The sequence below is a fragment of the Triticum aestivum genome, chromosome 7A (genome assembly GCF_018294505.1).
Source record: "Triticum aestivum cultivar Chinese Spring chromosome 7A, IWGSC CS RefSeq v2.1, whole genome shotgun sequence".
Classification (NCBI taxonomy): Eukaryota; Viridiplantae; Streptophyta; class Magnoliopsida; order Poales; family Poaceae; genus Triticum; species Triticum aestivum.
Genome location: NC_057812.1, coordinates 548,850,108 through 548,860,646, shown reverse-complemented (window position 1 = coordinate 548,860,646; position 10,539 = coordinate 548,850,108). Strand labels below are relative to the sequence as shown.

The 10,539-nt window shown below is 44.2% G+C and overlaps 1 protein-coding gene across 2 annotated transcripts; it reads right to left on the bottom strand.

Moving 5' to 3' along the window:
* Window positions 1-5,583: 5,583 nt before the first annotated feature.
* On the bottom strand, window positions 5,584-10,275 carry LOC123148121 (probable protein phosphatase 2C 57). 2 transcript variants are annotated; one of them, XM_044567479.1, is made up of 5 exons: window positions 9,974-10,275; window positions 7,653-7,859; window positions 7,332-7,390; window positions 7,179-7,245; window positions 5,584-6,393 (listed from the first exon to the last, which is right to left on the bottom strand). In XM_044567479.1, the coding sequence occupies exons 2-5, from the start codon at window positions 7,799-7,801 to the stop codon at window positions 5,826-5,828; spliced, it is 843 nt and encodes a 280-aa protein (XP_044423414.1). In that variant the 5' UTR covers window positions 7,802-7,859; window positions 9,974-10,275; the 3' UTR covers window positions 5,584-5,825. The 2 variants fall into 2 exon arrangements, with proteins under 2 accessions (XP_044423414.1, XP_044423413.1); XM_044567478.1 differs by having other exon boundaries at window positions 7,179-7,390.
* Between the last annotated feature and the right edge of the window lie 264 nt (window positions 10,276-10,539).

Here is a 10,539-nt window from a genome sequence, read left to right as displayed (position 1 = left end):
TGGTGTGTCACACTACGGAATACGTCAGCATATTAGATTTGTGTAAATATTATTCTCTCTATGGCAATATGTGGAAACTTATTTTGCAGAGCCGGACACTATCTTTGTGTTCAACATCTTCTATGAAGTACTTGGAGGAGGAACCCGCCTTGCAATGCCGAAGACAATCTGCCGCCGGACTCGTCGTCATTGAAGCCTGGTTCAGGGGCTACTGAGGGAGTCCTGGATTAGGGGGTGTCCGGATAGCCGGACTATACCTTCGGCCGGACTCCTGGACTGTGAAGATACAAGATTGAAGACTTCGTCCCGTGTCTGGAAGGGACTTTCCTTGGCGTGGAGGGCAAGCTTGGCGATACAGATATGTAGATCTCCTACCATTGTAACCGACTTTGTGTAACCCTAACCCTCTCCGGTGTCTATATAAACCGGAGGGTTTTAGTCTGTAGGACAACATACAGAACAACAATCATACCATAGGCTAGCTTCTAGGGTTTAGCCTCTCCGATCTCGTGGTAGATCTACTCTTGTACTACCCATATCATCAATATTAATCAAGCATGACGTAGGGTTTTACCTCCATCAAGAGGGCCCGAACCTGGGTAAAACTTCGTGTCCCTTGCCTCCTGTTACCATCCATCCTAGACGCATAGTTTGGGACCCCCTACCCGAGATCCGCCGGTTTTGACACTGACAATATGCCTTAACAGTATTTATATTGAATGGTGGAGCTGTTAGTTGGTGCAGTTCCAAGCAGAGCGTCGTGGCGGAATCTACGTGTGAAGCGGAGTACATAGCTGCTTCGGAAGCAGAAAATAAGGAGTCTGGATGAAGGAGTTTATATCCGATCTAGGTGTAATACCTAGTGCTTCTGGTCCAATGAAAATCTTTTGTGACAATACTGAATCAATTTCCTTAGCTAAGGAATCCAGATTTCACAAAAAAACCAAACACATCAAGAGATGCTTCAACTCCATCCGTGATCAAGTCAAGGAGGGAGACATAGAGATTTGCAAAATATATACGGATCTGAATGTAGAAGACCCATTGACTAAGCCTCTTCTGCGGGCAAAACATGATCAGCACCAAGACTCCATGGGTGTTAGAATCATTACAATGTAATCTAGATTATTGACTCTAGTGCAAGTGGGAGACTCAAGGAAATATGCCCTAGAGGCAATAATAAATTCGTTATTTTGTATTTCCTTATTCATGATAAATATTTATTATTCATGCTAGAATTGTATTGATCGTAAACCTTAATACATGTGTGAATACATAGACAAACACTATGTCCCTAGTGAGCCTCTACTTGACTAGCTCGTTGATCAAGGATGGTTAAGGTTTCCTAACCATGGACATGAGTTGTCATTTGATAACGGGATCACATCATTAGGAGAATGATGTGAAGTACAAGACCCATCCGTTAGCTTAGCATAATGATCGTTCAGTTGTATTGCTATTGCTTTCTTCATGTCAAATCAAGCTTCAAAATATCGGATATCGGGTTCATATCGGTTTGGCTTTGACATATCGGATGTCGGACATCGGGTGATATATCAAACGATATGTAGATATATCGGACCAAACATGTCAAGTTTTTATTTATTTATTATTGTTCAAAACATTTAATTTTAGTAAAAAGAATGTATGATGTAAATTTAACATAACACTTTTAGATTTCTAGTTTATTAACTTGTTGATTAAGAACCTATTAAGGAAAGATTCACAAAATCGTTACTTTGATTAAAAACAATATGAGGTGTATGCATTTGAACGAAACATTGTGCATGACTTTGATAATATATGATAGAGTTGTAAATGCATAATTTGTTTCACTGCTTTCTAATAAAGAATTGTTTGCATCTACCTATCGCTCTATGTCGGTGGACATATCGGGCTAGATATCGGTCATATCGGTCGATATTTCGGACCATATCGGATGATATGTTGGAAAATGATATTTACCAAATGATATGTTATGTCTATATTGGTAGGGCCCCGAAAGTGATATGTCGGCCTATATATCGGTTGTATCGGCCTAGATTTAAAAGCTTGTGTCAAATACATATTCCTTCAACTATGAGATAATGCAACTCCCGGATACCGGAGGAATGCCTTGTGTGCTACCAAATGTCACAACATAACTGGGTGATTATAAAGATGCTCTACAGACTACAGGTATCTCCGAAGGTGTTTGTTGAGTTGGCATAGATCGAGATTAGGATTTGTCACTCCGAGTATCGAAGAGGTATCTTTGGGCCCTCTCGGTAATACACATCATAATCTTGCAAGCAAACGACTAAGGAGTTGGTCACGAGGTGATGTATTATGGAACGAGTAAAGAGACTTGCCGGTAACGAGATTGAACTAGGTATGAAGATATCGACGATCGAATCTCGGGCAAGTAACATACCGATAGACAAAGGGAATAACATATGTTGTCATAACGGTGTGATCGATAAAGTTCTTCGTAGAATATGTAGGAGCCAATATGAGCATCCAGGTTCCGCTATTGGTTATTGACCGGGGAGGTGTCTCAGTCATGTCTACATAGTTCTCAAACCCATAGGGTCCGCACGCTTAACATTCGATGACGATATTTGTATTATATGAGTTATGTGATTTGGTGACCGAATGTTGCTCGGAGTCCCGGATGAGATCACGGACATGACGAGGAGTCTCGAAATGGTCGAGAGGTAAAGATTTATATATAGGACGATAGTATTTGGACACAAGAAGTGTTTCAGAGTGTATCGGGTATTTATGGGAGTACCGGAGGGGTTACCGGAACCCCCGGGGAAATATATGGGCCATATGGGTCATGGGAGGGGAGCACACCATCCCACAAGAGGTGGCGCGCCCCCCTTATGGTAGGAGGCCGAATTGGAGAAGGAGAAGAGGGGTTTCAACCCCCCCCCCCTTCCTTCTCTTCTTCCCTCTTCCTTTTTTCCTTCCGACAATTATGGTAGGGGGGAGGCCAAATTAGGGAGGACCCCAAGTAGGACTCCGCCTACTTGGGGCGCACCCTGGATCCTCCCCTCCCCCTCCCACCTACCATCAATTGTTAGCCGTGTGCAGCGCCCCTCTCCACAGTTTACACCCCGGTCATATTTTCACGGTGCTTAGGCGAAGCCCTGCGAAAATCACTTCACCATCTCCGTCACCACGCCTTCGTGCTGATGGAACTCATCTACTTCCTCGGCGTATTGCTGGATCAAGAAGACGAGGGACGTCACCGAGCTGAACGTGTGTAGAACTCGGAGGTGTCGTACATTCCGTACTTGATCGGTCGGAGCTAGAAGAAGTTCGACTACATCAACCGCCCTGTCAAACGCTTCTGCTTTCGGTCTACGAGGGTACGTAGACATACTCTCCCCCTCGTTGCTATGCATCTCCATGGATAGATCATTGCGTGTGCGTAGAATTTTTTTTTGTTTTCCATGCAACGTTTCCCATCAAAGTTAACTTCATACCAATTGTTCTTGTCAATATGAGTGTACTTTAATGTGAAAAAAGAGACTCGTTACAACACTGAAAAGAGCACAATTTCTTCAACAACAACTACTTCAAAATACAAGTTGTGCAAAAAATGCACTATGATGGGACCCTACTGCTGGGCAGTGTGGCGGTAGGTTACCCAGCCTACCGCCAGGGTCTAAGGAGGTAGGGGGCCTCACCCCATAGCCATGGGTTCTGTGACCAGAAGTGGCAGTGGATCTGTGGTAGGGTTGCACACCCTACCGCCAGGGCTGCTGGCAGTAGGTCGGTACACCCTACCGCCGTTGGCTCCGGCCGTAGGATGTCTGCCAGGTTAGCTCCTCGCCGTTTGTGTGACGGCGGCTGCCGTTCCCCTACCGCCAAAGGTCCTGGCGGTAGGCTATGCAAGCCTACCGCCATAGAGCGCGGCAGTAGCAGAAAGGTAAAAATGTCGAAATAATTTTGAATCGGGGCCAGATCCGGCTAAACTCGACAAAAAGGGTCAAAACACGAAATTTTGCCGCCTCAAGAACAAACAATCGGCGATTACTTTCGTAGTTGAACTACGTGGCCGGGTCATTTTGTCCTTGACTTCAGCATGTATGCTTGGGCCCTGCGGCTTTGTTGGCTTTGGCGTGAGTGGAAGGAGTCGCGGCGGGCGTGGGTGGGATACGGAAACCCTTGTGACTCCACTGACAGAGACCTCTTCTATGCCGCGACGACTATCATCGTGGGGGATGGTCGGATGGCCTGGTTTTCGTATTCCACATGGCTCGACGGAAAGAGGCCCAAAGATCTCGCACCTTTCGTCTTCGAGATCTCTGCCAACAAGAACAAATCTGTGTAGGAGGCCTTGCTTGAAAACAATTGGATCGGGTGGATCAACCTTCTGGGAGGTCTCTCGGTGGAGCACATTGAGCAGTTTTGCGACCTCTTTGAGAAGATTCAAGGGGTGCACTTACATGACAACGTGGCCGACGACATTAGATGGAACCTCACCGCCAACGGGCTCTACTCCGCGTCCTCGGCTTACAAGGCCTAGTTCGAGGGCTCTATCATCTCACCCATGCCCAAGATGGTGTGGAATAGTTGGGCACCGGCTAAGTGCAAATTCTTCGCCTGGCTCGTCATCAAGGATAGGGTCTGGACCGCCGATCGACTGTAGCGGAGAGGTTGGCCAAACAGCAGGTTATGCCAGCTTTGCAAGAGAGAGCCAGAGACCGCGGCACCTCCTCTTCAAGTGTAGGTTCTCCACTCGAATTTGGAATGCGGTCAAATGTTGGGTGGACGCGCCGGAGTTGGATGTAGCGACATGGGCCGGAATAACCTCGGTCAGAGAGTGGTGGACTTCGGTGGTTCTCACTCATGGTTATAGACAGAAAGCGACGTCTTCTCTTATCATGTTTGTTTCGTGGAAGGTCTGGAAAGAGATAAACGCAGGAGTTTTTCAACACACATGTAGGTTGCCAACTGTGGTGGTCGGAGGCATTAAGGCTGAAGCGAAGAACTGGATCATCGCCGGGGCTAGGCACTTGGGTTCTTTGATGCTGCAAAAGTAGGCTTAATTTTCATTTGTGGAGGAGTAATGACCCTCATAAGACCTCTGATACTCCCCTTCTTTTTAATTTTTAATGAGATAAGGCAAAGTTTTTGCCTCCGTTTGAAAAAAAAAAAACTATGCGACCGGAGATGACTCTACCCAGCCCTCCCCAAACATTTTGGTACATATATCGCAAACTCATGACAATGAAAGCAACCGCTCCGCCCACCTCTCTCGGTTCAGACTTTTGATGAGTGCATGAATTCAATAGTGGCACAAATCCTTCAAAATGTCAATACATAACATACTACTCCCTCCGTCCGGAAATACTTGTCATCAAAATGAAGAAAAAGGGATGTATCTAGATGTATTTTAATTCTAGATACATCTCTTTTTATCCATTTTGATGACAAGTATTTTTGGACGGAGGGAGTACTGTGCTTGCTCACAGTAAGAGTGTACATAAGAACATCTACATGAATCAGCATTCCAAACCTGGTAGCCTGCCTCGAGTCCAGTTGTACTGTGAAATTTTCACAAAACACAGGTATCACCAAAAAAATCACTGAAAAATCCGCCGAAATCTCTGTTAACCTTTCAAACTTGTGAAGTCTAGAGCAGGGTCCAAAAAAGTAAACAAGTACCTCCAGGTGCAGATAAAATTAGCCGCATAATATGTTACAGTGATGCATTACTCAACAACAACAATCTCAGACTATGAGATGGGGCATACTAAACCTAAATTCCAAGGTAGGCTATGGAAAAATGGGATCACTACAGCGTTGCCAGGGCTCCCAAGCCATGCATGTCAGTCCGCCAAGCTATCCAGGAAGCCCTGCAGCTCCCTCAAGCCTTCTGCAGATATACTTCTCTGTACGCGAGGCCTGGGAGCTGTCAAGACAGGAGGCGCTATGGAGTTGAAGCAGACGACAACTACGGAAAGGTTGTCCCCGCTCTTCCTCTTGATGGCCTCATCGACTAGCTCTTTACAGCAGGCGATAGGGTCGTTGTGCTCTTGGAGCCTCCGGCGTGCAAAGTCTACCGCATTTTGGCTGCGGAATACATCCCAGATCCCGTCGCAGCCGATGATCAGGAATTCGTCCTCCTCGGTGAGATTTCGCATCATCACCTCTGGCTCGGCACTAAGAGGCCCAAGACCATCACATGCTTTCATTCCTTCCATGTGCCAGTCCCCGATTGCTCTAGCAACATTCAGCAGTCCATTCAGGTATCCATCGTAAACATAACCACCTGAGGCTTCAATGCGCATCTTCTCTCTGTTGCAAGATGGCTTATGGTCCCTGGACATCTCAATCGCCTTTCCACGGCAACATACAACTGCTCTACAATCACCAGCATTTGCCACCAGAAGTGACCTGTCAATCATGCAGAGATAATGCTGTCAAAACTATAGATAGATGGGAAGAAAGAACAGTTGAAACCAAAGAAAGGAAAATCATGCTGGTAGTAACATTGTTAAACAAAAGAGTAGGCATATAAGGGATGCACTGAGTTGTTCAGAAAACATAATAGACATGTATACTACTCCCTCCTTTCCTAAATATAAGTCTTTAGAGATTCCAATATGAACTACATACGGATGTATATAGACATATTTTAGAATGTAGATTCACTCATTTTACTCCGTATGTAGTCTGCATTGGAATCTCTAAAAAGACTTATATTTAGGAACGGAGGGAGTACTCACTAAAGGATCAAAGCACATGTATGAAAACCTGCAAAAGCACTTCAAAGGCATGACAAGAACAGAAAAACTTTCAATTTCAAAGAACGAGAAACTGATATCAGTGGAAAATGATGTTCAAATACTTGCAGAGAAAACCTTGCTCACATATATAATGATATAAGTATCACTTACTAAGGAAGAAAGGCATGTGTTATTATGCATAAACCTTCGGTGGACTTTAAAGCTATGGAAGGAACATGAGCTTTCGTTGCCAAAGAAAAAACTAAAATATGTGGAGAAATGGAGCTTAGGGTGCATATGTAGAAAAAATTATTTACACAGATAACTAAACAGGAACATAAGGCCATAATGAAGAATAAGTAGTTACTACAGAACTTGATATCTAGTATCTAAGCAGTAATGCTACAGAATGACTTACTACAAGGCTTATAGTTGCACAAGTTAGGGCAATACCTCCCAATGATGAGTGCAGCAAGCGCAGTCGTGCCAGATGCAAGAGAGGAGTTCACAGAGCAAGCATCTGCAAAAGCAGCATCAGTCTGTAAGAATGCTGAGGAGACAGCTTTCTCTATCTCCCCTGGAAAACCATCACCCTCAACGATGAACCTTGGCAAATTGCTGCACACAAAGTCCGCAGCGTGCTTTCCACCATGCCCATCAAAAACCTAAAACATTAAAATTATGTGAACAGTACATACACAGGAAGTGCCTGTCAGATGTACAAATGTACTCTGTCAGTAGAGAGTTCATGATGTCTATCAATCATGAAATGAGTAAAATTTGCTGACAATTATTACAAACATCAACACAGAAAAATCAATCACACTGGCCCTTTTTGTGGCAGTGTGATCAGTTTTTTTGAAAATAGTTCTTTCCAGTTTCCAAAACGAGAGAAAATCTGAAAGATATATTAGAATAAAAGCATACCCCATAAAATGAACTGGGCCCTTCTTCACAGTTTTCAGGTCCAAAATCACGCAGGAAGTTGTCACAGCAAATGTAGACATCCTCCATAGCACTCCTTGACCCAATATCGGACCAGCCTCCAGACCGTACAATCGGGATATATTCAACATCTGCGTTTTCAAAACTTCTTTCTGTTTCAGATTTTGTATTGCTCAAAGGGCCCCTTGCCTGTGAATTGAAGCCATGTAAGATAATTAGTTAACCTTACAAAATGACAACATATTGCATGCTATTTTATTATGAAGTGGTGGAAGCATTGAAGCTAATTGTCTATACCATATCATGCAATACTTATAAGAAAGGTATCAAAACGCTTTTTTTCACGGCAAGGTCCTAGCGGCTAGCTAAACTATTGAAAGATATTGCAAAAGCTACTTATTGCATTGTAATATAAAATGGGAAAAATAATAATTATGCATACCACATTGAGTCATACTCCTATAAGACAAGTCTTGATACAAAAGTCCATAACCAGAAGTCCAAAGCACAATTTTCGTCTCAGTAAGTATTCAATCATAAAGTATGGATATTGGGAGTGTTGGAAAGGAGGATATTGAGATCTTTTGATAGGTTTTTCATACTTTACTGTCAGTAGATGCATTTAGGCCATTCAATGAAGTTGATTTTCAAAATTAGCATGGTCTATTGGTAGAAGTATCTATATGGTACAGCACAGCAATCGCTAGCTATAAGCCTATAAGATAAAAAATGGCAGAGCTAGTTGAAGCTATAAGTCATCGCTACTATAGCAGAAGATTTGGCCGTCAGTCCATCACTTAGCGACTAGGGTCCAAAAAAGGTACACTGCAGCTATGGCTCCAGAACCTTGCTGATAAAGTTGATCCCACCGAGCAAAAATACAAACCCCATTCACTGCATCATCAAAATAAGCATAAGAGTTGTGGAAGGACCAATCCCCTTCCCTATCATAGCACCATGTGAAATTAGTGAGACATGATAATATTTTCACTCCTTGTTAAATACAATGTTTTGCTTCCAACAATTCCAAGCAGTAATGTTCCGGTCGCTATAGATTAGTAGAAATATAGATATACTCCCTCCGTCCCAAAATAACTTGAGACACTTATTTTGGGACGGAGGGAGTATCTATTTGTACTGTAATAATGAGAAGGGAAAGCCAAACATGATGCCTACACCACCTTTGTTTTGGCCTCTATCAAGAAATCAATGTTCAATCTGACAGAACTAGGGAGTTTAATTTTTCGATAACCCAAACCAAACTTCAAGTAGAGCAATAAGATGAGAACCAAAACATGGAACAGCGTGATGAGATTAAACAAACCATCATTTTGCAAATTCCTTAAAACGTGCAAAGAGGCTTCAGGAGTTCTTAGACTGCAGTTTGTCAATTACTATTTTGAAAGAAGCACGAGAATACTTTTTCTAGCACTAACTTGTTTGAATAATGTTCAGAGGACATGTTTGAATAATGTTCGGAGGACATGTTTGAATAGTGCTAGAATACTTTTTCTAGCACTAACTTGTTTGAATAATGTTCGGAGGACATGTGGTCAGAACAGGGCATGGCAAGTACATAATAAGTTAAGAGACTTCCATGACACATAAGTTCCAGATTACCAGATAGCAACTTTTCCAGGAAGATATGTCCTTTGAGATGAATAATGTATCATGTTCACAACGCTACATCGCCCAACATCCCCTAAAAATACCACGGCAGCACATGGGACTAATCTAGTTTGCACAAACATCCTGGAAACTCTGCATATCAATCATCTCACAGAACCCAAAAGAGTCTTTTCAAAAGACCACCTGATCATACGCATCTAAAACGGCTTTCTAGTTTACACAAACATTCTGAAAACTCTGCATACCCAGTACTACATCCAGTTGATGCAGTCAATGATTTCATAGGACCCAACGCAGACTTTCAAAAGACCACCTGAGTAGAAGCAGCAAGCATCCACATTAACCGCACGGATCTAAACACCCCACCTGCAGGTTGCTAGTACTCTAGTACAACAAACATGTACTATGTAACACCAAGAAAATTCCAGAAAAAATATGCCTCCCCCTCTCTCCCCACCTCCAAGATGCACAGCAGAACTTCCCATTCATAACGGTGCGAACTCTAGCTCCTCGGCGCAAACAGCTCATCTTGACGCCAAGAAATCCCACCGAACAGCAAACATTGATCAGGAATCAGGCGGGGCGCCACGTAAGGCTCCCGCTTTCCGCACAGATCACAGGAGCAACCAAGCTAAGCGTGCCGAGCTTCGAGGTTCTGAGAGGCTGTTACTTACAAAGGATGCGTGCCGTGAGAGCACCGGCTTCCTCGCCGAGGCAGACGACGGGATCGGCGGCTTCCCCCCGCCGCCGCCGAGCCTAAGCTCCTCCATCTTCTCCTCCGCCGCCGCAGCCGCCGCGGGGAGCCTCGTGGCCTCGGATCGAGTCGGAGAGCGCTAGGGTTAGGGTTTGGACTTGGAGCGGCGCCGCTGCCGCCAGCATCAGTAGATCAGTACGGAGTAGTAGTACTGTGGAGTGTGAACAGTGGCCGCTGGCCGTCCCGAGAGAAAAATATCAGCGGAGGAGCAGGGGAGGGGTGGTACGGTAAATTTGGCGATGGTTAAACTGAGACGAGATCGCGGTTAATTTTGCGGGCCACGTGATCCGGTGTGGGGGCTCCCGCTGTTTTCGTGGGTCGGTGCTGCCAGCGCGACCCGAGCGTGACACGTGGGGTGAAGACAGTTTTGTTTTGGGAGTTGGGACTTTGACCAAGAAGTGTGGAGTGTGAAGTGTGAAGAACAAAAACAAAATTATGAGAAACTTTCAATCTATATTTTTAACTTATGACAGTACAAAGAATAAC